This window comes from Stegodyphus dumicola, chromosome 3 (assembly GCF_044657685.1).
Source record: "Stegodyphus dumicola isolate Sdum_Otavi_A_Nest chromosome 3, ASM4465768v1".
Taxonomy (NCBI): domain Eukaryota; kingdom Metazoa; phylum Arthropoda; class Arachnida; order Araneae; family Eresidae; genus Stegodyphus; species Stegodyphus dumicola.
In genome coordinates this window covers 266,350,761-266,374,915 of record NC_140770.1, presented here as the reverse complement: position 1 = coordinate 266,374,915, position 24,155 = coordinate 266,350,761, and the positions used below count along the sequence as shown (strand labels likewise).

At 30.8% G+C, this 24,155-nt stretch overlaps 1 protein-coding gene across 2 annotated transcripts in view; it reads right to left on the bottom strand.

The window, feature by feature from the left end:
* Positions 1–24,155, bottom strand: part of row (zinc finger domain-containing protein relative of woc) — a 236,958-nt gene that overhangs the window by 86,148 nt on the left and 126,655 nt on the right. For both annotated transcript variants that reach the window (XM_085814104.1, XM_085814106.1), the window contains exons 22-25: positions 15,756–15,921; positions 12,788–13,461; positions 10,051–10,091; positions 9,858–9,954 (exon numbers count right to left, since the gene is read on the bottom strand). In XM_085814104.1, coding sequence (XP_085670230.1) covers positions 9,858–9,954; positions 10,051–10,091; positions 12,788–13,461; positions 15,756–15,921 — 978 coding nt within the window. The remainder of the gene's footprint in view (positions 1–9,857; positions 9,955–10,050; positions 10,092–12,787; positions 13,462–15,755; positions 15,922–24,155) is intronic.

Sequence of the window (24,155 nt, the reverse complement as noted above, 5' to 3'; positions counted from 1 at the left end):
GGAATTTTTAAGTTTGAATTTGTTTTATTATCTCTTTCATATTTTGAAAAACTTTGACTAATTTTTGATTAGAAAACTCAACAATTTCAAAGCGAGCAGTGGTAACACTGTAATGAATAAAATATTTTTATCTCCAGCGTGCAAGACTGTTTATCGGAAATTCTAAAGATATGCTGTTTTTAAATATTTTATGATATTGCTGCTGAATTGGTATTTATGTGCTTTAATTCCGAAGAACATGGTATTTAATAAATAAAAGTAACACACAAAGCATCAAAAAAGTCCCTTTGGGCGTAATATAAAATCTGAAAGCTTCTGGATTTTATTTTATAATTTTAATTTTTAAATAAAATTTTTAATTTTATAATAATAATAATAAAATTTTATAAAAATGAAATTTTTAATTTTATAATTAGTTTTTAATTTTATAATTCCTTTTTAAAGTCCAGATGAGTGTTAGTACAGAAGCGCTATTAGTTTCGAAACGGCATTTTGCGTCGAATCACTTTTCAAACTGTTGCCACCAAATATTATCGCCCTGTATTTTTTTACAGAAACTAAATAATGAGAATCTACATGAACATATGTATGTTTTTCGCATTGTGGAAAAACAACGTTACCTAGAGTCATCACATTTTGGATCACATAGTCCTCCACCCGAACAAGGCCACTTGGAAGCGAGAATTTAGAATCTGGAATATGTTTTTATTGTCTATTTCATATTCTGTACATCCTTAATGGATTTTTGATTAAAAAACTGAACAATTTCAAAGCGAGCAATGGCAACACTGTAAGAAATAAAACATTTTTGTCTACAGCCTGCGAGCCTGTGTACTGGAAATTCTAATGATATGCTGTTTCTAAATATTTTTAGCCCAAAGTGGCGTTAACCCAAATGTTCTCGAAACATGTGTGTGTCTGTAAATGAAATAAATTGCCCATTTGGAACCAACAAACAACATGTATGTTTTCATTTTTTATTTTTGGGGGGGGGGAGTATTGAACCCAGTTTCACATAACTTTTCAACCAAATATTTTGTGCTAGCATTTTTTTTTTCTTTTTTCTTTTTTTTTTCTTTCTTTTTTTTTTTTTTTTTTTTTTTTTTTTAATAAAACATTTTAGAAAAGTACTTAAAATAAATGGATCTTATATCAAGTCAAAGAAAGTGCATAACTGTCATAAGAAAAACTGAAGCAAGGAGGAATAAAAAGTTTCACAGGTTGTAATTTTAAACTAATCTAATTAGCTTATAAGATAGACTCTTATTAATTTTTTGCAATGATAATAATAGAAAAATAATGGGAATAAAGATGCCTGCAGATTTCTTTATGTAGAGTAAAATAATGTAAATATTTTATATGTAAATATTTTATATTAAAATAAATTTCATAACCCTTAATTTTAATAAAACAGAATTATATTTGCATGAGGTTTGCTTATTTCATAAAAAGCATGTGCATATTTGTATCCTATAAAATAATTTGTTAAAATTCTACAGGGTATTTGAATGGGCTCCAGACACTCTATTTCATAAAATAACAAGCACATATTTATATTATATACAACAATGCCTTTAATATGTCAATTCACCAAATGCCCATGATCTTTTTCGAGCTTTATATAAAAGGAGAGTTATATAAACCACTTAGTAGGAATGAAACTTGTTTACAGCTCTCAGCTGATATTATGATGATGTATTATAATGTTGTGCTGCCGTTATTTACTTTCTTATACAACTGAATAAATTTTAAAATTTTTATTCATCTTCTTGAATTTATATTTCATAGCTCTAAAATTATTTTCGATTATATTTTGGCGAAATACATAGTTTGTTTTGAGAAGGAAAAATTATAGCTGAAATGATTTTATCAATTCTATTTTAGAATAATGCCTATTTATCCGGGAGCATTTTAAAAAGAGTACAAGCGGTTACGATTTTAATGTACGAAATTAACTTTCAGTTATGGGCTATTTCATCTAGGAATGCATGAGAGGCATGTGTTAAATTCAAGTGTCTGTAAAGCGATTGTGCGAAAAAAGTGCCACTGAATGTGCTGTTCCTTACCTTGCTAAAGAAAATTTAGAGAAATAAGACTGTTCATAGCACTTATCAAAGATGCTTAAACTATTGAAAACCGCATTTAAAAACTTAAAAATGCAACTTCTGTGTAGTTAGTGCTTGAAAGTAATATTTGGAATCTCTCCTGCAAAATTTTGATTAAAAATATATATCAGTTAATTTGCATCATATGAGTATGGATTTCTTATTCTAATAGCACACTGAAAAACATATTATTCATTGACATATTTATTTCTTTTGCAGAATGAAAAGAAATTTGCTTCATACATTTGTAATAAAAGGAGTCAAAATCTGTCGTTGTGAAGCCTATTTTGTTTTGATTTATTTATCTATTTATTTGGAATTGGAACCATGGTTCTGCCCAAAACAGTGAAAAAATTGTTTAGTCGTGCAATCTTTTTGAAGCATGTGTACATTACAACTTTCATAAATCTACTACCAAAATGCACTTTAAATAATGATAACTGCATATTAATTTAGTGAATACTATCATTTTGTTACTCTATAATACCAAGAATACATTTTTAGAACTGGGAAAGAAAATTAATTTAGGATTGAAAGAATTTATGAATTTCACAAATCTTTCACATTTTACAAAATATTTAAGAATTAATAAAGCAATACTAAAATAAAATATGAAAAGATATTAAAACACAAAGTAAATGGTAACAAATGACCCAGATATAAAAGAATTTTGCTTTTTTTATAAAACTTATTTCATAAATTCTTTTTTATTTGTCCCAAAATTGATTTCTTTCTCAATATATTTTTGCTCTGAAAGTGAATACCAAATCGTACGATTGGTATCATTGATGGTGACAAGAATAATATAACCACATTTGCATTAATTACCAAAATATGAGCCAGTTTCACTTACAAAGTCCTCAGTTGAAGCTTTACTACTGTTAGGCACAGAGCCAAGAGTATTAATTACGAGATTAACATCACTGGAAATGTAAATCACAAGAGTAAGCATTGATTGTTATTGATGCCTATTAAAACATATAATATTATGATAATTATCTCAAAAGGTGATACGCCCACCAACGGCCTAGCAGTAAACTTGCTGAACAAGGGTAGTTCGGTTCGAATTCCAGTTAACAGGCTGGCTGCATGAATGTTTTCATGATTTTTCTATTGTGTAACATGTATAGGAGCCATTTTCTCTTAGACAGTTCTCCATGAAGGCATCCCTCCTTTGGCAAATAGCCTTCGAGCGCTTTTTCAAGTAAACCAAACCAAAGAGAAATATTTCAAACAAAGAATAGATATTAAAATTTACATAGTTTTATTTTGTTCTTAGGCTGTAAAATTATTTGAGTGGACTTAAAGAAAGTATGCCATAAAAACTGCACATAAAATGTTAATAAGATGTGAAAACTGATTTCAAGAAATACATGCATATATTAACCTTTTTAGTAAAACCTCAATCATAAGTATTAACTAATGAATTTTAAAAAAATGGTAATCAGTACCTAATTTAACATAGCTAGCTCATCAGTCCTCAGTCATAAATAACGTCCACTAGCGGCCGAGCAGTAATGTCATTGAGCACTAGTAGTTTGATCTGGAACTGAGTTTTCCCACTTGTAACGTGAATATGAGCGAGATTTTTTTAAAAAGTCTTCCAAGAAGGCATCCCTTCCCATACAGAGACAGCCATCCTTTGTTTTAATTAACTGTAGTCATAAATAACAAAATGTTTTCCCATCCAAAGTCCTCCATGAAAGTTAAAGTTGTCTATCTTTATCTGAGCATCTAATTGTGTCATTTCAAATCTTGATACAGTAGAGTCCCAATTATCCACGGACGGATTATCCGCGCCTGCCGCTCAAAGCTTTTTTTTTTTTTTTTTTTTTTTTTCCAAGCGTAAAGCAAAGAAAATAACAATGTTCACAAAACTGAGCGAAACGTTAAATTTGCTAACATCGTGCTTATTTATAGCAAAAATATCCCAGGCCTTCTCGGAACCTTCCCCTCTAATGAGTAAGTGATTTCTTACTCACCCCTGCAGTGCCCGCTCCACCGCCCTCTCTCGTCTTAATCTTACTGACACGTCCACTTTCTCCCACTTGCCATTGTTAGTTTAAGCCTGATAGTGTTTGCGAACTGGTCGGAGTTAATTTCTTATCTTTTATTGTGTTCAGTGGTTGTGCTTTTTGATTTTGTGTTTTCCGTTACCGATTTAAAATGTCAGGAAAATGAAAGAAGGTTGTGTTGACAATTGCGCAAAAACTAGAATTATTTTCCAAAGTAGCAAACGGCGCTAAAATGCAGCAGATAGAATTGGATTGCGGAATCGCGGAAACAACAGTGTGTGACATTCTAAAGCAAAAAGACAAAATGGTGAATTTTGCATTAATTTCAGACAGTGCTTCCGCAATAAAAACGCGAAAAACTATGAATGGTTCTACCTTTGATGAGCTAGACACGGCACTCACACAGTGGTTAGCTCAAGTTCCAAAAGAGAGTACTCCTGTAAATGGTCCTACCACTGCGGCGAAGGCAAAAACTTTTTTTGAGTTGTTAGGCCTGAAAGAAAATATTGATGCGTCTTCTGGCTGGTTGACTCGTTTTAAGCAGCGACATGGAATTCGAGAAATTGGACTTCATGGGGAGAAACTTAGTGGTGACCAACAAGCAGCCGACGATTTCCACCATGAATTTGAAGAATTTGTTTTAAAAGAAGAGCTATCTTTTGAACAAATTTACAATTCCAATGAATCAGTACTTTTGTGGAAATGTCTTCCCACTCACACTTTAGCATTTGAAAGTGAAAGTAAAGCGGCGGGTCATAAAAGCAGCAAGGAAAGGATCACTATCAGGTCTTGCAGTAACACTACCGGTGGACATAAACTTAGACTTGTTGTCATTGGAAAGTAAAAAAAAAAAAAAAAAAAAAAAGAGAGAGAGATCTTTCAAAGGCACAAGGATAGAAAATTTGCCCGTTGATTACTTAAACCAATAAAAGGGATGGATGAACCGAAACCTTTTTCAAGAATGGTTCAAAAAAATCTTTGTTCTTCAAGTGCGTAAACATCTTAAATCGAAAAACCTGCCTGAAAAATCTGTGCTATTGATCGACAACGCACCTTCTCACCCAGCAACAAGCGTGCTTCTGATGGACAAATTTTTGCAAAGTTTCTCCCCCCAAACATTACTGCGCTAATCCAACCCATGGACCAAGGAGTCATTGCAACAATGAAGAGAACATACTGAACCAAGCTGTTAATGACTAAAATTGAAGAAGGTTATGATCTGAAAGAGTTTGGGAAGCACTACACAATCTTGGACAGCATCTACAATATTGCATCTGCATGGGACTCAGTGAAACCGTCAACCCTCATAAAATCATGGAGAAAACTCATGCTTAATGTTGAAGCCAACAATAACCTAACCCCTTTGAGTTGTGAAGAAGAGAATGAAGATGTAGACACGCCCACGTCAACTCTTGCCGATATGGTGAAAACAGTTCCAGGTGGTGTGAACGTCGATGCTGAAAACATTAACGAGTGGTTGGAGTGTGACGTCAAAGAGCCTGGCTTCGAGCACTTGACAGATGACGAAATTGTGAAGAAAGCAAGGGGAGAGACTGAGAATGAAGGACAGCGAAGTGAAGGTGAAGAAGAGCCCACTGTGCAGATGCGGAAGACTCACGAAGCGGCTTTGCAACAAGTCGACAGACTGCTGAGCTATTTGGAAAAACAAGACGACGCGGAGTTGGCCGAGAAACTTATGCTACGAAACATGCAATCTCGAGAAACTTATGTTACGAAAAATGCAATCTCGGATCAAGAGAAAATGCTTCCAAAGCAAGAAGCAAACACAAATATCTGATTTCTTCAAAAAGGTGTAGTTTTACAGTTATGCTTTTGTAATTACATAATACATTACAATATTAAAACAGTACATATGTATTAATTTTTCTGTGTATCCTTAATGCCTCTCGTAAGTACAAAGCACTTTTCTGCTTTCATTAACAAAATGCATTTTAGGTTAGTTTTGAATGATATACTAAAATATTAAGTGTTAGTTAAATATTTCCTGCTGTTTATTTTATGTTTTATTGTACATAAAATGATTTTTCAAAGTTGGAATGACTGTTTTCTCTTTTGTTATACCTGTTTTTAGCCTTTTTCAGATTATCCGCGCATTTTGCTATCCGCGGTGGCCGCGCCACCCAATTCCGTGGATAATCGGGAGTGTACTATATAAGACAAATAATCAGAAATTCTTATTTCCTTTTTCGAAATTTTTTGCATCACCCAGATCAACATATTTTTTCCACCTTCCTATAATGCTTGTGATTTCCTATAATGCTTTTTATAAAAAGCTATTTACATTTCTTTTCTACTAACAACTATTTTTTATAAATATTTACTTTTACCTGCTGAGAATTTTATGTCCCAACCGCTTCGAAATTTGGAATAAACACATCTTCATAACAGTAAAATATTCATAATCAAATATTGTTTGGACCTTTTTATTCGATAATACCTTCAGTAACATGGAAGTATTTTGCTTAGGGTAAAAAATGCATCATATCATATGATTTCATGTACTTTCAGTACTTTATTTTATCAACGCCAAAAAGCTATTTAATCAAATACGATATTATTTGAGAATGGTTTTCATATCATGCCAAGGAAGTTTCCCAGTAGTTCGTTTTAGACAAGAAATCAGAAGAGTAAAACGAATTTTTCTTTAACAAAATGCACCTTGTCCTCATATTTTAATAATAAAATGTCCATACTTCACACAATGAATTTTGATACAAACATATAAATGACACATTAGTTTGAAATGGAATTACATGATTTGAACTCTTTCAAAAATCTCATTTTTGTTTCAGAACAATTATTCAAAATATATATTGAAGTAACTCTTTTTGTGAACTGTTATAAAATTTTTAAAAAATACAGTATTTTTAATCAATACGCACAGCTAAAACAAAAATTATATCAAATTTCTCTGCTTCTACAAGTTATTGTAAGATACCTGTTTAAGCATTTATTCTAAGCTGAAAGAAATTATTTGTAAATTAGGTGACGCTGAATTTTTTAAAAGTTATTCATCGGTTCCATGCAAATTACATTTACTTTTGGAGAAGAAATTTTGTTTCGCAAATTTTTTGCATACACAAAGGTTTGCGTTGAAGGCTTTCCAGTATTTTCCAGTTTTGGCACGAAAATCGCCCTCAAGTCGGCAGATGGTACCGCTGGATTTGATGTTTTTATTTACGACCCTCCCATTGTAACATCTTTCTCTAACGATCGCTGTTTCCCCACTACCAATTAAGCGTGACAGGAGGTCTGTGGGAATGACAGTACAGAATATTCCGTCCTCAACTATTTCGAGGCGGAAAATGTAAGGCAGAAAAAATCATTCGAAACGCTTTCAGACCCATCAAAAGCTGGCAAAATAATCCATGTGTGACGATTTGGAAAGCCATCTTTCAATACAGAAAAATCCATCCGTAACAGTGAAAGGGTTAAACCATAAAATTCAGTTCAAGAGCAATATCGCAAAATAGTTTTGAATTGATAGAACTTCCGATACACAGTCTCACGTGCAGGAGATAAAAATGCTTTTTCTGTACAACGTTGCCATTGCTGGCTTTGAAATCCTTGAGTTTGTTAATAAAAAATTCATTAAAGATTTACAAAATATGAAATCAATAATAAAACAAATTCAAAATTAGAAATTTGGCTTCCACATGCCTATATTCACAGTAGGATTACGTCATTCAAAATTGGATGGCTCTATGTACCATTGTTTTATCACAATGCAAGAAATATACATACATTTATGCAGATTTTTCATTATTTAATTTCTTCAAATATAATGCAGGACTCTAACAACTGGTGGCAATACTTTGAAAAGTGAAACGGACATTTATAGTAAACCAATGCAAAATCGCAAAAGAAAACAGGGACAAAGCCCGTTTGGACTAATAATGCATAGGCTATATAAAAGGACACCTCATATTTGACGACATAGCATAATTTTTGCTCTTAAATAATATAGAGTCATTAGGCAAACATATACATTTTTCTTAAAAGTCTCCAGTCATTAAATGTTGATCAACTAAAAGAATTTTTTAATAAAAGAAAACTTTGAAATGCAAAAACAAGTAAAAAATGTTCATTACCAAACTGGGCTTAAAAATATTAGTAGAAGCAATGGAAAATTTTGGGAATTTTACGGGGTTGCAACTTAAATAGGAGAATGAAATTTCCTGACTTTTCCAGGTTTCTCAAGTGTGTTTTAAGAAAATTCCAGTCTATCTGCGTAGTGCATGTTTGTTTTGCTGAGAGGTAAATTATGGTACGACTTGAAAACACAAAAATTTGCCAATTACATATGACTTATTCCCAAAGCACTACTATTATAACTATACTAGGAGTTGTTTTCTCCACTGAAGATTGAGATTAGAATCTGCCCAATTTGATTAAAAAATGTCTATTTTTGCAGACATTTTGTAGCTAAACAAAAGAAAGAAATCTATTTAATGATATTTTAAATAAATTCAGGTATTTTATATTTTAGCAGCATACATAAGCAAAAAATATGTGCATTAAATTTTGTGATGGTATGTCATCATATTGTTAGAATTAGTTTCAGGAGTATGCAAGAGAAAATTGCCTAAAATTTGAAAGTATTATTAAATAATAATAAGTAAATTTAGAAGGAGGAAGCGACATTAAATGATACGAATAATATTAAAATAAAGTCAATTACTAAAAGATTAAAAACTGAATTACAGTAAACTACGATATTTTCGTGAATATTAAATGGCTAGCCTAGATGGCTGATTACTATTTTTTTATTTTACTGCAAAATGACAAATGAGGCATTTATTAAAAAGAAAAAAAAAGTGTTTAAAAGCTTTTGTGGTAAAATTCTAGTTTACGGTACGGCCTTGGGCACGATTTTGAAAATTGTCGCCAACACCAAAATGGCCTGTTTACTGCTCATTGTAATGTTGCCAAATCCTGTGAGTACCGGATACTAGGATTAAATCAATTTTGTTTTATACAAGAATGGGAAGTTTTTTTTTTTTTTTTTTTTTTTTTTTTTTTTTGTCCAACATGAACCGCACATGCAAATCTCTCGATTCTCGAGGTTACAGGAAACCTGCTTTGTCTTTCTAAAAGACAATCTGATTGGAGCTGCAAAAACAAGCTCTAAACCAGCTGCTCGAATGATGCTAATTCAATACATAATTCGCCAAGAAAGTGATCTTTACATTGGTGTAAAAATCACTTTTTTGAGGGCATCACCGTATGAAATTTCCTCACTTCTCCAGATTTTGATTAAAACAGCCTATGACTTTTCCCTGACTTTTTTAAGTCAATTTTCAAATTCCCCGACTTTCCCGTTTTTTCAAGTTTTCCAGGTAGTGCGGCAACCCTGATTTTAGAGTAATTAGGAACAACTTTGCAAACTTCATGTAGTTTTAGGAATATTAGAATAATTCTGGCTTCTATAAAAACTGCATATCTTAAATGCAGATACCAAGCAATAATTTAAAACATATGAGACATATATAAAAAATATAAACATATATAAAATGTGTAATCAAAGTTGAACCTTTTAAAATAATTTATTCAGAATTATAATCAAAATATTTTTTTCAATATTTCAAATATTTTATACAGCAAGAAAAAAGTAATTTGTTTTGTTTTTAAAAAAATCAAAATTTTCATAAACATATATCCACAGAACAGGATAGATATGAGCTTAATATTAAAAGGAAATTAAAGAACCACATACGTATTGATAAACCTGTGTATCTTTTTATTGCGTCATTAGAAAGCTTATTTACATGAACATATGCAGGAGCTATACACACTACTCCAGTACGTAAAGCCTAAAAAGAAAATTTAAGAATAAAATAATCTGAATTTGATAGTCATACACTAACAAAAGCAATTACCACCCAAAGCATTCACTGATAAATACTTACCCATGGTAAACTTTCACTATCCAGAAAAACAGAAGATGGATCTAAATACAGTTTAAAAAAGAAACAGAATTTTATCAAAAATTTAATATTACAAGAATAATTTTAAAAGACATCTTGCATTAAAAAAACATGTAAAAAGGACTTACATTTTTTTAAAAAAACTTTATCACAATTTTTTATTTAGGACAAATTTTGCAACCTATATTTTAGCAGACATCCCCCCTCTGAATCCTTTTATCGACCATAACTGTTCATATGCTCACCCTGAACAATTCAGTTGCTCAGACTGAATTATTCAGCTATGGCAATGTACGATCACCTGCCTATAGGGAACAGTAACTGTATATAGGACTTTCCAAGAAGAAACAACACAAATTTTTGTTACATCTCAGAAAAGCCATGCAAACCTCATGTAGCTGGTCAGTCAAAAAATGCAGGATGTAAACTATCAATGTTTCTCAACTTTAACCATTTTAACTCTGGTGGATCTCTTATCACTAGAATATCATCTTAGCCAAAAATAGGGGAAAAGAATATCCTCCTTTATTTTGAGGAGAGTTTTGGAATGTTTAATGAAGAACAGTCTCAAGTTGCAGCACCAGTAGAAATTCCACATTTGCTCTCTCTAAGTAGTCTCTGTTTTTAGTGTTCCAAAAATTATCAAGACAGAAGCATGTAATGAATAAGTCCACTAAAAAATAAAAATTTCAAAATGCTGATGACCTTAAAGAAAGAAAACAAGAAATCACTTTTATTCAGGCCTTTTTTAAATTAAGGTCAAAACTGGAGAACAAATAATATATTTAAATGAAATTTGTTATTCTTCTTATTTTATGCTTTACATGCAACATTTTTCATAAACATATATGAAAAAAAATATACATATATATAATTCGTGTCGGGGAAGTTTTCAAATGGCCAAGGTTTCTAAATTACTTTGGTTTTATACTCTTTTTACATTGGCAATTTACATTTAATTAATTTTGATTCTTAGTCAATTTGCTTTCTAAATTTCTCAAAATTCCTTTTGTTTAAAGTTTTTAGTAATTAACTACACTTGATTTTACTTTTGGTTTTAAATATTACTATACCCATGCCTATATGGATGACGAATGATGAATTGAATAATTGAAGAGTTAGATTTGGAGGCACCTTCCCCTTGATAAGATCTATCTCCTGCCTGCTCAACAGTATTCACTAATGCAAATTAATTTAGTCTTAATTTTTTTTTTATTTTTGAAGATTAATTTTTTGGAATATTATATGTTTTTTCATGGTTTTAGATACTTAATTTACGTATGCTCTCAGAATTTGAATGATATTGTAAATTAGTTCGCAGCAACCATCATTTATTTGTATGCAATTAAAATTTCATATATTAAAATTTAATTTTTATTACCTTTAAGTTTATACAAATAAAGAATGTTTGTTAAATTCAAATTTCATTCCTTGCAGCAATAGTGCAAGAAAATTATTTAAATTTAATTTAACTTAACTATTCTTATGAAAAAATTTTATTATTTATTCTTATATATATATATATATATGTATATATGATCTTCTTTTAAATAATCAAAATCTAAATATTATGTAAATATAAAACATAACCATTTCAAGACAGCTGAAAAAAGCCTTCTTTGCCATTTAAAAAAAATTCCAAAATTTAATTGCATATGAATGAAATTTTACAGTCAAATACTCTACGACAAACATGCAAATGATGCCAAAAAAATCAAGGCTGATGACTAAATAAGCCTATCATACTGCACAGGGAAAATGCAGCAAAGAGAGTATATAAAAAGCAAAATTAGAATATATGGGCAATGCTGACAACAGACAGCAACTCTACAACCATGTGGTTATCTTGCAACCATTCTAGATTGAAAAAATATTACAATGTTCAATTTGAACACTTGCAATCAGATAACAAGGTTTAAAGTGGCTGTAATACTAAGATGAAAGAAACCAGTTGATCCAGTGAATCAATGAAAATGCAATAATGTTGTCACCTGCAGCTAAAGAAGGCACAAGTTGGCGACCACATTTACAGCACACTTGAAAAAAGACAAATGTGATGGAATCAAAATGAATTAAAGGTGTCAGTTTTCATCACAGTTAGGTGATTTCTAACTGAGGCATCCCTCTTCTTCTTTTGGTCAAAGGGTACAGAAGTGAAAATCAATTGTTAGAATAAGCATTACTGTGGAAGGAATCAAATTATTTTCTTGCAGTCATTGGATAAAAGTAATTTATCTTTTTTTTTTTTTTTTTTTTTTTTTTTTTGCAATACAAAACTTTCAGTAAGAATATTCATTTTCTGCACTTTGATCCAACGCATCTGAAAATCTCATACATGATTACTTTTTAGTCTCAAATGGCAAATAGCAAATGTTTAATTTCTTTCCAGCGTCAATTAACTCAGCTTTAGAGAAATACGATGTTATGTCGTTCATTTCAAGCAATTTTTTATACGGGTAACATAATTTGTGATTTAACCTAAATATATTCTTGCAAAAATCTCCAATTAGAGTTTGCCATTTTATATGAATATATGTAAATTTTATATGAATTTATGTTTTTTAATAACAGCTAATGTAATAACAGTTCCAGATTATTGTAAATTTAATCAGTTAATTTGTTTGCATGAGTACCATGAACAAAAAGCAATACTACAAATTACTTAATAATTATTGACCAGCAGTTAAATTTAATGAGAATATAATCACTGTCCAATTACCTTTTTGATCAAGAGCAGAAATTTCTTTGATGATATTTGCAAATGCAGTTTGGGGTGTTTTTCCGAATCTTTCACGCCACATAAGTTCATTTAAGTGTACCTGTATCATATCAGAATATAAAGTTCCTTTTATATGTCCAAGCATATATTTTACAGTTTTTTCTAGATACTGCGTAACATTTAAAATATGGTAACCATGATTATCTGCATCAATGATGTTTCTATCAGCAGAAACTACAGTATACATTCCACCCATGCTATAATATGATTTTACAACAATGATTGATTTTGGAAGTACCCATGAAGGTAAAAGATTAATAAAAGGATTTATTTTATCCTTAAACTGTTTTGGAACAGCACCCATATACACTGCTTTAGTTTTCCTCTGCATGGCTCCAATAATGAGAATATTTTCATACTGTACAACAGCAACTTCTATGATTTCTTTTTCTCCGCCAAATTTCACAAACCGTTCCTTCATGTTAGCAGAACATACTTCTCTTAATGATTGCCAGACACTTAGAATTTGATACAATGGAAGTGGTACTTCAGACATAACAGTTCTCATATCAGACTGGCATGCCCAGTGGTAGATGAGTAAAGAAATAGAAGAAATAGGATAGTCAAATTTAGCATAGAAAGTAGGTCTTGTGAATTCCTTTTGAAAGTGACACCTATGGAAATGAAATGGAAATAATCAAATTACAAAATATCTTACAATATTATAACACATGGCAAACATATTTTAAATAATAACAGTAGAAATTCAACATATATTACTTAACACTCTACATATATGCTAACAGTTAAGTATTACATTTTTGTTTAAATTGCTGATTCTTCAATCTTCAAAACATTTATCACAATATTAAATTGTAGCAAATGTAGTAATGACTTAAATGAAGGACTTAGCTTTCTCCCCTCTCTTGGATGTGTGTGTTCCATCATTTCATTGTGGTTAGTTTCCCTTTGTTGCTTAATATTGGGGGGGGGGGGGTAATGGGAGCCACAATGACTGTTGGATATCCCAAATACAAGTATTCTTAAATTGCCAAGCCAAGTTGGGCATTAAGCGATCATGTAACAACATATTTGTGTTTTCCCTGTTTCTTTTTCTGCTAATGGTTTGTATTTTATATATATTGTGAAGCAAAAGCTCCATAATCTGTTCATAATGTATTTTGAAAGATATAATCATACTTTTAAAACTAATTTCAGTTCCAAATTTAATACATTATACAATATTTTAAGTACAATTTTATACAAAATGCAAAACTTTTTACCATAAAAAAAATAAAAATAAATAAATAAATAATAAAAAAATTTGAAAATAGGGAAAAAAGAATGGCTCATAAAAAGTACAATTAAGCAATAAAAAATTTTACACTACTTTTCCAATGCGCTGTAGTTCTCTCTCTCTCTCTCTCTCTCTCTCTGAGAAAGAAGTCCAAATTCTGTCTATAAAAATTATCACTGCTGATCATTGTTTTTGATACTGAAAACTTTGTGTTGTAATTTTGAATTCTTTTGCATTCATATAAAAAATGTGTGCAAAGTAGTTATATGTGTCGAATGTACTCCACATTGAAGGATTATCTTGTCGAAAAGATTACCTTGTCAATATAGTCAAACTGCTATGAAACCTGCTTTCCATCATTCAAAAGTTAAAAGATGCATTAATACCTTTAATTTAAATAGAAATATGAAAAATTAACTTACAAAGGAAAGACTAGGAAAAGTTTGATATGAAATGCCCAAAGTATTATTTCTTTACCCTTAAAAGATCATTTTAATAATTGTGAAAAATTGACTCATAAATGGCAGATAAACTCTTCAGTTAATGTCTACAGGTACACTGTAAATCGAAGATGGAGTGAAAATGGCATAAGAGCATATAAGCCTGTGAAGAGACCCTTCATTAATGAAAAATAGACACTTAAATGACTATAGCTGGCACGTTACCATACAGGATGGACTGCGAATCAATTGCACAGAGTCATCTGCAATGATGAAGTGACACATTCTCTGACCCTGTCAAAATGGCCCTGTTTGAATGACACCATCATAATGAAAGATTTTAACTCTAACAGTAAAGCATCCTACTGTAGTCATGATATGGGTTTAAGTTATAGCATTATAGTTGAATTTCACTAACCAATTAAGTTTAATTTACAAATTCCTCTGTGCTTCACCTTGTTAGAGATTCATTCATTCCAGAGAATTACGCAGATTTTAAAGGCAAGTTCAGTATAACATCAGAGAAATAGTTTGTAATCATAGGAGTATACTGAATCAACATTCTGCTGTATGCCCACCACATTTGCCTTTTATCAAAACACTGCTGCTCAGTATTTAGATTTGTAAATGTAGAGCTCGTAAGTAGCTGATTGTTAAACTATCAAATCCAGGCAACAGGTAATTTGTTTTTGTAATATTTTAATCTGTTCCTCACAAATGGTAAGGTTGAATAAACTTTCATCAAAAGTTATCAGTTTGTATAATTTTATCATTCAGTTATGACATCAGTAGTAACACATACCACAGTTTTTAACTAATATTTATGAGTGTTACACTTTAAATAGTAAGTAGAAATGTTCCAAAGTGAGAGCTAGGAAAAGTATTTGAAAAGTTTTTAGACGTTAAATTAGTGTTGTATTAGCTATGTTAATAAACACTGGTTAATATAAACCGTGCTACCTACTGGTGATACAAAAAAAGAAATTCCAGTGCACTTCTGATTTGTCTAAAATAAAGAATGAGAATTTTAAAAAGAAATTTCAGATCAACCAAAAACATATAACACTAAAAAAAAAATTGGCAGTAGAGGATATTCTGCATTGCATCCACCCAAAGAAGGGTATTACTTTTACTATTTTAAATTTTTAATAGAATTTTCTTGTGATTAAAATGAGCAAACAAAAATTTAAAAAAATCTCTTCCAATTTAGAACAACGCAAGAAATACTCACATTGATTTTTGGCATATCCAAGCAGATCCATCTTTATAACTAGGATTATCTTTTAAAACCAAGTCAGCTTTGCACTTATCGCATGGGATTCTATTTTTAACAAATCCTTTTTTCACTAACCATCTGACAGGACTACTTGTAAAACATTCTTTCCTTAGTCTGATTTCTGGAAAGAAGTAGCAGGATTAAAGAAGTTTTAAACATTAAAGAAGATTCACATAACAGTAATAAAATTAAACAAATTAAAAATCAGGCTTAACAAACATACTGTTTAATTTGACTGGTTCAGCTTATTCATTATGTGAAATATGGTTTCCTATCTTTTTAACAGTATTTTAATGAAATTGCAATTTTTAATCAAAAAAAATTATGCTTAATTTGTATACAAATACTATAAAAAAAAAAGGTTCCAAACACACTGAAATTTTCTATTCTTTAAATATCAGATTTTAGTCAACTATGTAATAAAATTAGTACATGAAAAAATAAAAAGATTTAGTGGTTCATGACATGCCAGAAATTATATATTTAAGACTTAGTAGTTACATGCTTGAAAATTCAGTAATAATCTCGCACCATAAATTTTCATTAAGAACACAAAAATGAAAATCTCAGTAATACAATTAAATTATTATTCAACTAATATTGATATTAAATCAGTGTAATGAGTAATTCATAAATAATATTACTTAAAATTTCAGATAATTCCTTCATTAAATATAACATAAAAATATTATTATGATAGAGGCAATGAAGAACACAATTTTCAAATTATTATCATTGTTTATAATTTAAAGCTCAACATTAATGTTTCAAATTATAAATAAATGCTTATCTACAAAGGCTTGTAAATGATAAATCGAAAACACACTCTGGTAGTTAATGCTACCATTTCAGATCACATTAGATGGTATTAAAAAATTTCTCAACTGGGTCTAGGGAAAGACAAAACTAACCTAAGATTTTAGAGGCCACCTCTTCTCCCCAGAAGTCCTCTGGGGAACTGAAGTAATGATCTCAATGATTATGCTGTTATGTTAGTGCTAAACAATAAACACTTTTTCAAAAGTTCATTTTCATCCTTAGCCATTCAAAGTGACTTGAAAACAATCTGTAACTCCAGATGAGAACTAGCTTTATAGACACAATCTTGAATACTATCAAGTCCCCAATTCTCTAACAAACTGAATAAGCAAATGTGCAATAGTCAGTTTTGGTATGATAATATTGGTATGATGTATGGGAATGAGAATGAAGGAATTAAAAAGCAGGTAATAAATCCAATTTTCAAGTTGGATTTATTACCTGCTTGTTAATATCAAGTTGTATACACATTTTGAGATTTGGTGATATCATTTTAAATGAAATTAAATAAATAATATTAAATAAAGATTAAATGATAGTGAATCAATTGAAATATAACTCAAATTTTGTATAACAAGAGCACTAAACATTAATGTACATATACTACACATGTACAGCATTTTAAACTAAATGTAAATACTGGAGCAGAAAATTCATCTTTGCTTGAACTAAAACATAATAATAAATTGCAACATAATCAGTGCTAAACAATGAACACTCACTTTTTCCCACAGATAGGGAAAAATTCACTCATGCTTTCATGTTTTGGAAGGAAAGGAGGGAAAAGAAGAATCTATTTGACCTTGATCTGCTGACTACGTCCACACTACACATATCTACGCCCATGCCTTTTCTAATACAAGATTAAAATAACTGCACTTCCAAAGAAAAATTCCACTGTTTTCATGTATCAAGAAAACATGCCAAATGTAAAATAGCAATGAAGAAAACCTACAAGACTCTTTCAATGAGGATAAAGAATCAAAGTAAACCACTACTCTGTTTCACTGAAGAATCCATGCATGTGACTATTCAAACTTTTCCACAAAGAAAGCTTCTACCCAAAAAAATTACACTTAGAGAAAAAATGACCATAAAATTACTCCTCTTTCAGAAATACTGCTATATAAATATTGATCATTTGATCACATAAATTTGATTTGACAATAAATTGTCCATTCCAGGAACAGCTGTAGGGATGACTGTCAAGAAATTTGTTTGAAAAGCTGTTTTAAGCATTAGTGTATGCAAAGTGTAAAAGAATATTCTGCTGGACAATATACAAATGAATTTCAAAGTTAGAATTTTGCTTTCATCAATAAATTTATTTGTCACTTCTCAATAATTTAAAAAACTGTATATTTTTTAATTCAGAAAATGCAATTTTTAGATAAAATATATGTGAAAAATTATTTATTGGCCATAAATAAAAAGAAATATAAAAATTACCAAATCTTGGCTTTTTTCACACATGTGAGCACAAGTAGTAAATTAATTTTACAAAAACTGACAGTTTGCAAGCATTACAAACCTTCAAATTTCTGAACTTGGTTTAATATTTCAAATCAGTAGTCAAGTAAGTATCTTAAAACAGGGCTTGAATTTTTTGTGTTGTTTTAACAATGCCTGACAGCAAGACCAATGAGGAAAACACACAAATTTCACATGTCATAGGTTTCTGATATTTTTCTCATGAAAAAGTATGCAAACTATTTTACAAATATGATTTCCAGTGTAATGATTAGTTTCCATTACTTCTACATTTATAATATTATATAAAATACACAAAAAGTCACATAATTTTGGGGGGGCACCAGCGGCCGAGCAGTAAAGTCGCTGAACACTGGTTTGTTTGGTGCAAGGTTCAAACTCACAAACGGGCTGGCGGCATGGGCGTTTTCGTGGTTTTTCCCATGTGTAACGTGTATACGAGCCAGTTTCCCTTAGAAAGTCCACCCCGAGGTCATCCCTCCCCTTAGGCAGATAGCCCTCGAGGCTTTGCCATAATCACACACATAGAATTTTTTTTTTTTTTTTTTTTTTTTTTTTTTCAAAATTCACATGCATGGATAGACTTTCAAGAGACACAGACTTTAAGATGCATGTGAATTTTTTAAAATCTGCTTCACAAAAGAAAATTGAAGCATCTTTTAAATTCCCACATAATTAATCATCAGAAAATGTGTTAAAATTAAAGAGCTTCTTGTTTCGCTTAGTACATTTTCACATATGTTAAAGTCTTAACTTTCACAGTCACGGCAGCTACTGTTAGAATTAATCATTTCTTACAACAATTTTAAATTTGTTATAAAAATATTCTGCAAAAAGCCATCCAAATAAAATGCTTATGAAATATAGAAAACAGTATCCAAAAGAAATATCTTTAACCACATCAAACAGAGAAAAAAATGAGAAAGTGTGGTCTATGATTAATTAATGCTATCTATGAATTAAAAAGCAAGCTACAATAAGTGAATGCAATAATCAAAATTCAGACTTTAAAAATGAGATATCCAAGTCACACAGTAACCTTAACACTGCTAAGTGGTTAATGTATCAATTTTAAATGAAATAATTTACAAATCAGCAAGCATAAGACTATTTCATAAGACCTAACTTAGTTATTTACATTTTGAAATTTTTTAAAATGCCTACATTCCTTTTGCATTTGGGCATTTAATTTATAACTTGGATAAGCTGCATCTCCCCCAATATTATATTCATTTTTATTCATGTTAACCATTAATACTAGTTTACAAACCTAAATTTTATACTATAAATATAAAAGGAATCGATATTAAACAATCACTTTAAAATAAATTTTCAGATAAATAAAATGCACCATGTTTTTAATCAAAGACATATGTGTGGGAACTGTAACTAAGATTATGTAAGAGGGCCATCTAGATTAGGGTGTGGTCAGATGAGATGAGACGTGAACGATAGTGAGGACAGACGTGTTCAAAATGTTTTGACGATTATTCTTTTTTACTTTTCTTTTCATTTTAATGTAAATAACTAAATTCTAGTTTAACTTCATGAGTTGAAGTTATGCTTATCATCAATCTTTCCCCATATTTTGGTGTCAGAAGTTTCGATTCCGTGCTCATAGTTGGATTGTGCCATTTGGATTACTAACGTTCACCCAAAAGGATTACAGGTGAGCAATTAGCATTTATCAATTTCAATTTGACTGTATAATTGTTTCAAATAATAAAGATGTCTTCAGAAGAAAATTTTGAAAAGTTAAAACGAAAGCGTAGTATTGAAAGAAGCAGTACTACTAAACTAATTTCAAAAATTTATGTTGCTTTAGCAGATGAAAATGTTACACGTGATATCTTAGACAAACATCTAGAAGTTTTAATAGAGAAAATGAATAAACTTAAGTCCTCAGATAGTCAAATTGAACATTTCAATGATGCGAACTTAATCGAGGAAGAAGTAAACAGTAGTACTGATTACCAAGAAAAATGTCTCAGGTATACTAACAAACTTAAACACTTATTGAAACAGAAAGAGTCTTTTACTAACTCGTCGACATCTGAAAAATTGTTAAGTACTTCGAATGATGGTTTAAATTTACCCTCTTCAGTTAAACTTCCTAAGTTAACAATCAAACCGTATTCAGAAGATCCGAAATTGTGGAATGAATTCTGGAATTCATTCGAAACCACTATCGATCGAAATGATTCACTTTCGAAAATTGAAAAGTTTGCCTATTTAAAAACATATTTGAGCGGAGGAGCTTTAAGTGTAGTATCTGGTTTTAAGTTAATGGATAAAAATTATGACAACTGTTAAAGTTACTTAAAGATCGTTTTGGTCGAAAAGATATTATAATTGATTCTTTTATGAGTAAACGTTTAAACTTGCAAAGTGTTAAAAACTCTTCAAATGTTCCATCTTTGAGAAAGTTATATGATGAGCTCGATATAGCTATATGAAATTTAGATTCACTGCAAGAGGATTCAAAATCCTATGGTACACTTTTGATTTCAATTGTTCTAAATTTATTGTCGGAAAATCTTGTTTTAGATTTTAAACGAAACACATACTCAAATGCAATGTAACAATTTCTGACCTTCTTTCTTTTTTAAAATGTGAAATTCAATCCCGTGAATCTACATGTTTAGCTTTACGTGACAGAAAAGTTTTCTCAGCAAATTTTAGTAATTACCAGTCATCTAAATATTATAAATCTAATAGATTTGGTCATTTATCTAAATTTTTTCCTTCGCAGACTCAACTGTTTATCTTGTGGAAATTTCGGTCATAAATCCTTTACCTGTGTTAAGAAAACTCAGAAGCAAAATGCTGACAAAAACAACAGTCCAACATCTGAAAAAACGAATGCCGTCACATCAATCAACTTTCATGCCCCGAACCTACTCCATAAAGTAATCAAAATTAATGATATATCACTCACCGCTATCATTGATACTAGAAGCAAAGCAACGGTTCTGTCTAATGACATTTATAAACAAATGGGGAATTCCGCTTTAAGTATGTTTAATAATATGTTAGCTGGCTTTGGTAATGACAAAATTAAACCAATGGGTTATTTCACAGCTGATATTTTAATAGATACGGAATTATTTACAACTAATGTTTATGTTGTAGACAGTAATGTAATGCCATTTGACGCTATAATTGACATGGACATTCTTGAACAGGGTGAACATAAACAAAGATGGTGTTCATATTTCTAAACATGTTGTTAAACAAAATGATCCGGAAGATATGTACATCAATAATATTTCCCTTAATCAAACATTTGAACTAGAAATAGGTCCTACTGCTACAAAAGAACAAGTTAGAATTATTGAAAATCTTGTCTCCAATTACAGACCTCTTAAAACCAAAACTATGAACATTGAGATGACTATTCAAGTAAAAGGTAAAACACCTATTTTTCACAGACCTCGACGATTAAGTTTTGTCGAAAGAGACATTGTAGACAAGCAAACTCAAACTTGGTTAGCGGACGGCTAATAATTGAACCTTGTTCTTCCGAATATTCTAGTCAAGTTGTAGAAGTACGGAAAAAAAACGGCAACCCTAGAGTTTGCATTGACTATTGGAAATTAAACAAGAAAATAGTTAAAGATCCATACCCCTTACCCTTAACAGAAGACTTATTGGATAAACTACAAGATGCTCATACATTCACTATAATCGATTTTAAAAAATGCTTTCTTCCATGTTAGTGTCGACAAAAACACCTGACATTACACTTCATTTGTCACACATAATGGACAATATCAGTTTCTACGTGTACCTTTCGGTCTCTGTACTTCTGTATCATTCAAAGATTTGTAAAATCCGTTTTCAAGGATTTAATCTTGCAAGGTCATGTTTTACTGTATCTAGATGATATCATAATTCCTGCTAAAGATGAAGATGAAGGGATTCAGCATTTGAAATCCGTTTTCTCAGTTGCATCTGCTTATGGATTCGAAATTAATTTTAACAAATCTAAATTTTTAAGTCGTAGAATTGAATTCCTTGGTCATGTTCTCAAAAATGGTCAACTGTTCCCATCTCCTCTTAAAACAGCCGCTGTTATTAATTATCCTGAACCTAAGAGTCACAAAGACTTATGAAGTTTCCTTGGTCTTGCCGGATATTTCCGTAAATTTATTCTCAATTTTTCCATAATTGCTCAACCATTAACTGATCTCCTTAAAAAAGATAACGGACAATCAAAGAAAAGCTTTCAATCTTTTGAAACAACGTTTATGTGAAAAACCCGTACTCAGCCTCTATAATCAGCACAGCAATACCAAAATACACACTGATGCCAGTACCCATGGCTATGGTTGTATACTCATGCAAAGATCTATGACTGATAATTGCCAACATCCTGTTTATTACATGAGCAAAAAGACATCTGATGCGGAAAAGAAATTCACCAGTTACGAACTTGAGGTACTGGCTGTAATGCTTTGAAAAAATTTAGAGTTTACTTAGGAAAACACTTCAAAATTATTACTGACTGTAATGCGTTCAAAATGACGATGAACAAGAAAGACTTAAATACACGAATAGCACGTTGAGCATTGATGTTAGAAGATTTCAACTACGAAATAGAGCACAGAACTGTTGATGACACACGCTGATGCATTAAGCAGATCCTCTGTTATGGTCATCACTCAGGATAGCATCATTTTGAAAACACGAAACGCTGAAGAGCAAGATGCTCACATCCGAGCTATCAAAGAAGTCTTAAAAGTTAAAACTTATGATGACTATTGTGTTAAAGCTGATATACTTTATAAATTTGTAGACAGTAAGGAATTACTTGTTATTCCAGAATCAATGCAGAGTGACATAATTAAGGACACATATCTTCGTGGACATTTCGCTTCTAAACGAACTGAAGAACTCATCAAACACGAATTTTATATTCCTAAACTTAAAGATAAAATTGACAACTATATTGCTAATTGTGTTCCTTGCATACTAATTAATCCTAAATGTGGTAAACAAGAAGGTATATTGCATTCTATACCCAAACAAGATGTACCGCTTCAAACATATCACATTGATGATTTAGCACCACTCCAGAGTACTCATAAAAAATGACAAGTATATATTTGCTGTTATTGACTCTTTCACAAAGTTTGTATGGCTTTATCCGACAAAATCTACTAATAGCGCCGAAGTAATATCTAAATTGGAAAATCAAAAATTTGTCTTTGGAAATCCTTCGTGTATCATTTCAAATAAAAGATCAGCATTTACTTCAAAAGATTTTCAAGATTATTGTTCAACCAACAATATTCAGCATATTCAAATTACTACAGGACTGCTTCGTGCCAATGGACAAACTGAGAAATTGAATTCTGTCATAAATTCTGTTCTTTCCAAATTATCGATTCAAAATCCATCAAAATGGTATACATACGTCGGCGAAGTTCAGCAAGTGATCAATTCAACATACCAACAAAGTATCAACACAACTCCATTCGAACTCATGTTTGGAACTAAAATGAAATCTACTAATCATGACAAAATTGTTAAATGCAAAGAGATCCATTCAGATTTCATCAATGCTCGTGATGATCTTCGCAAGGAAGCTAAACAACAGATTTTGAAAGTCCAGGCTGAAAATCGTAAAACTTACAATCTGCAACGTAAACCATCCCGTAAGTTCGAGCTTCATGATCTAGTGGCAATCAAGCGTACACAATATGGACCTAGTCTTAAACTGAAACCCAAGTTTCTCGGACCCTATAAAATCATGAAAATCAAGCCAAATAACACTTACGATGTTGAAAAATCTGGTTTCTTCGATGGACCTGTGAAAACAAGTACTTGCGCCGAATTTATGAAACCTTGGACTTCATCACTAGACTTTTGGACTTTATCCATATTTTCTTTGATTATGACTACTAATTATTACTTTTTTCTATTTGTCTAGGTGCTGTTAATAGAAGATCCAGACAGAATATTATTTTCATTTATCTCTTTAATTTAGTATTTTCATTTATAGTTTAACAGTATTACTATTTTTTCTTTTTATTTTATTTT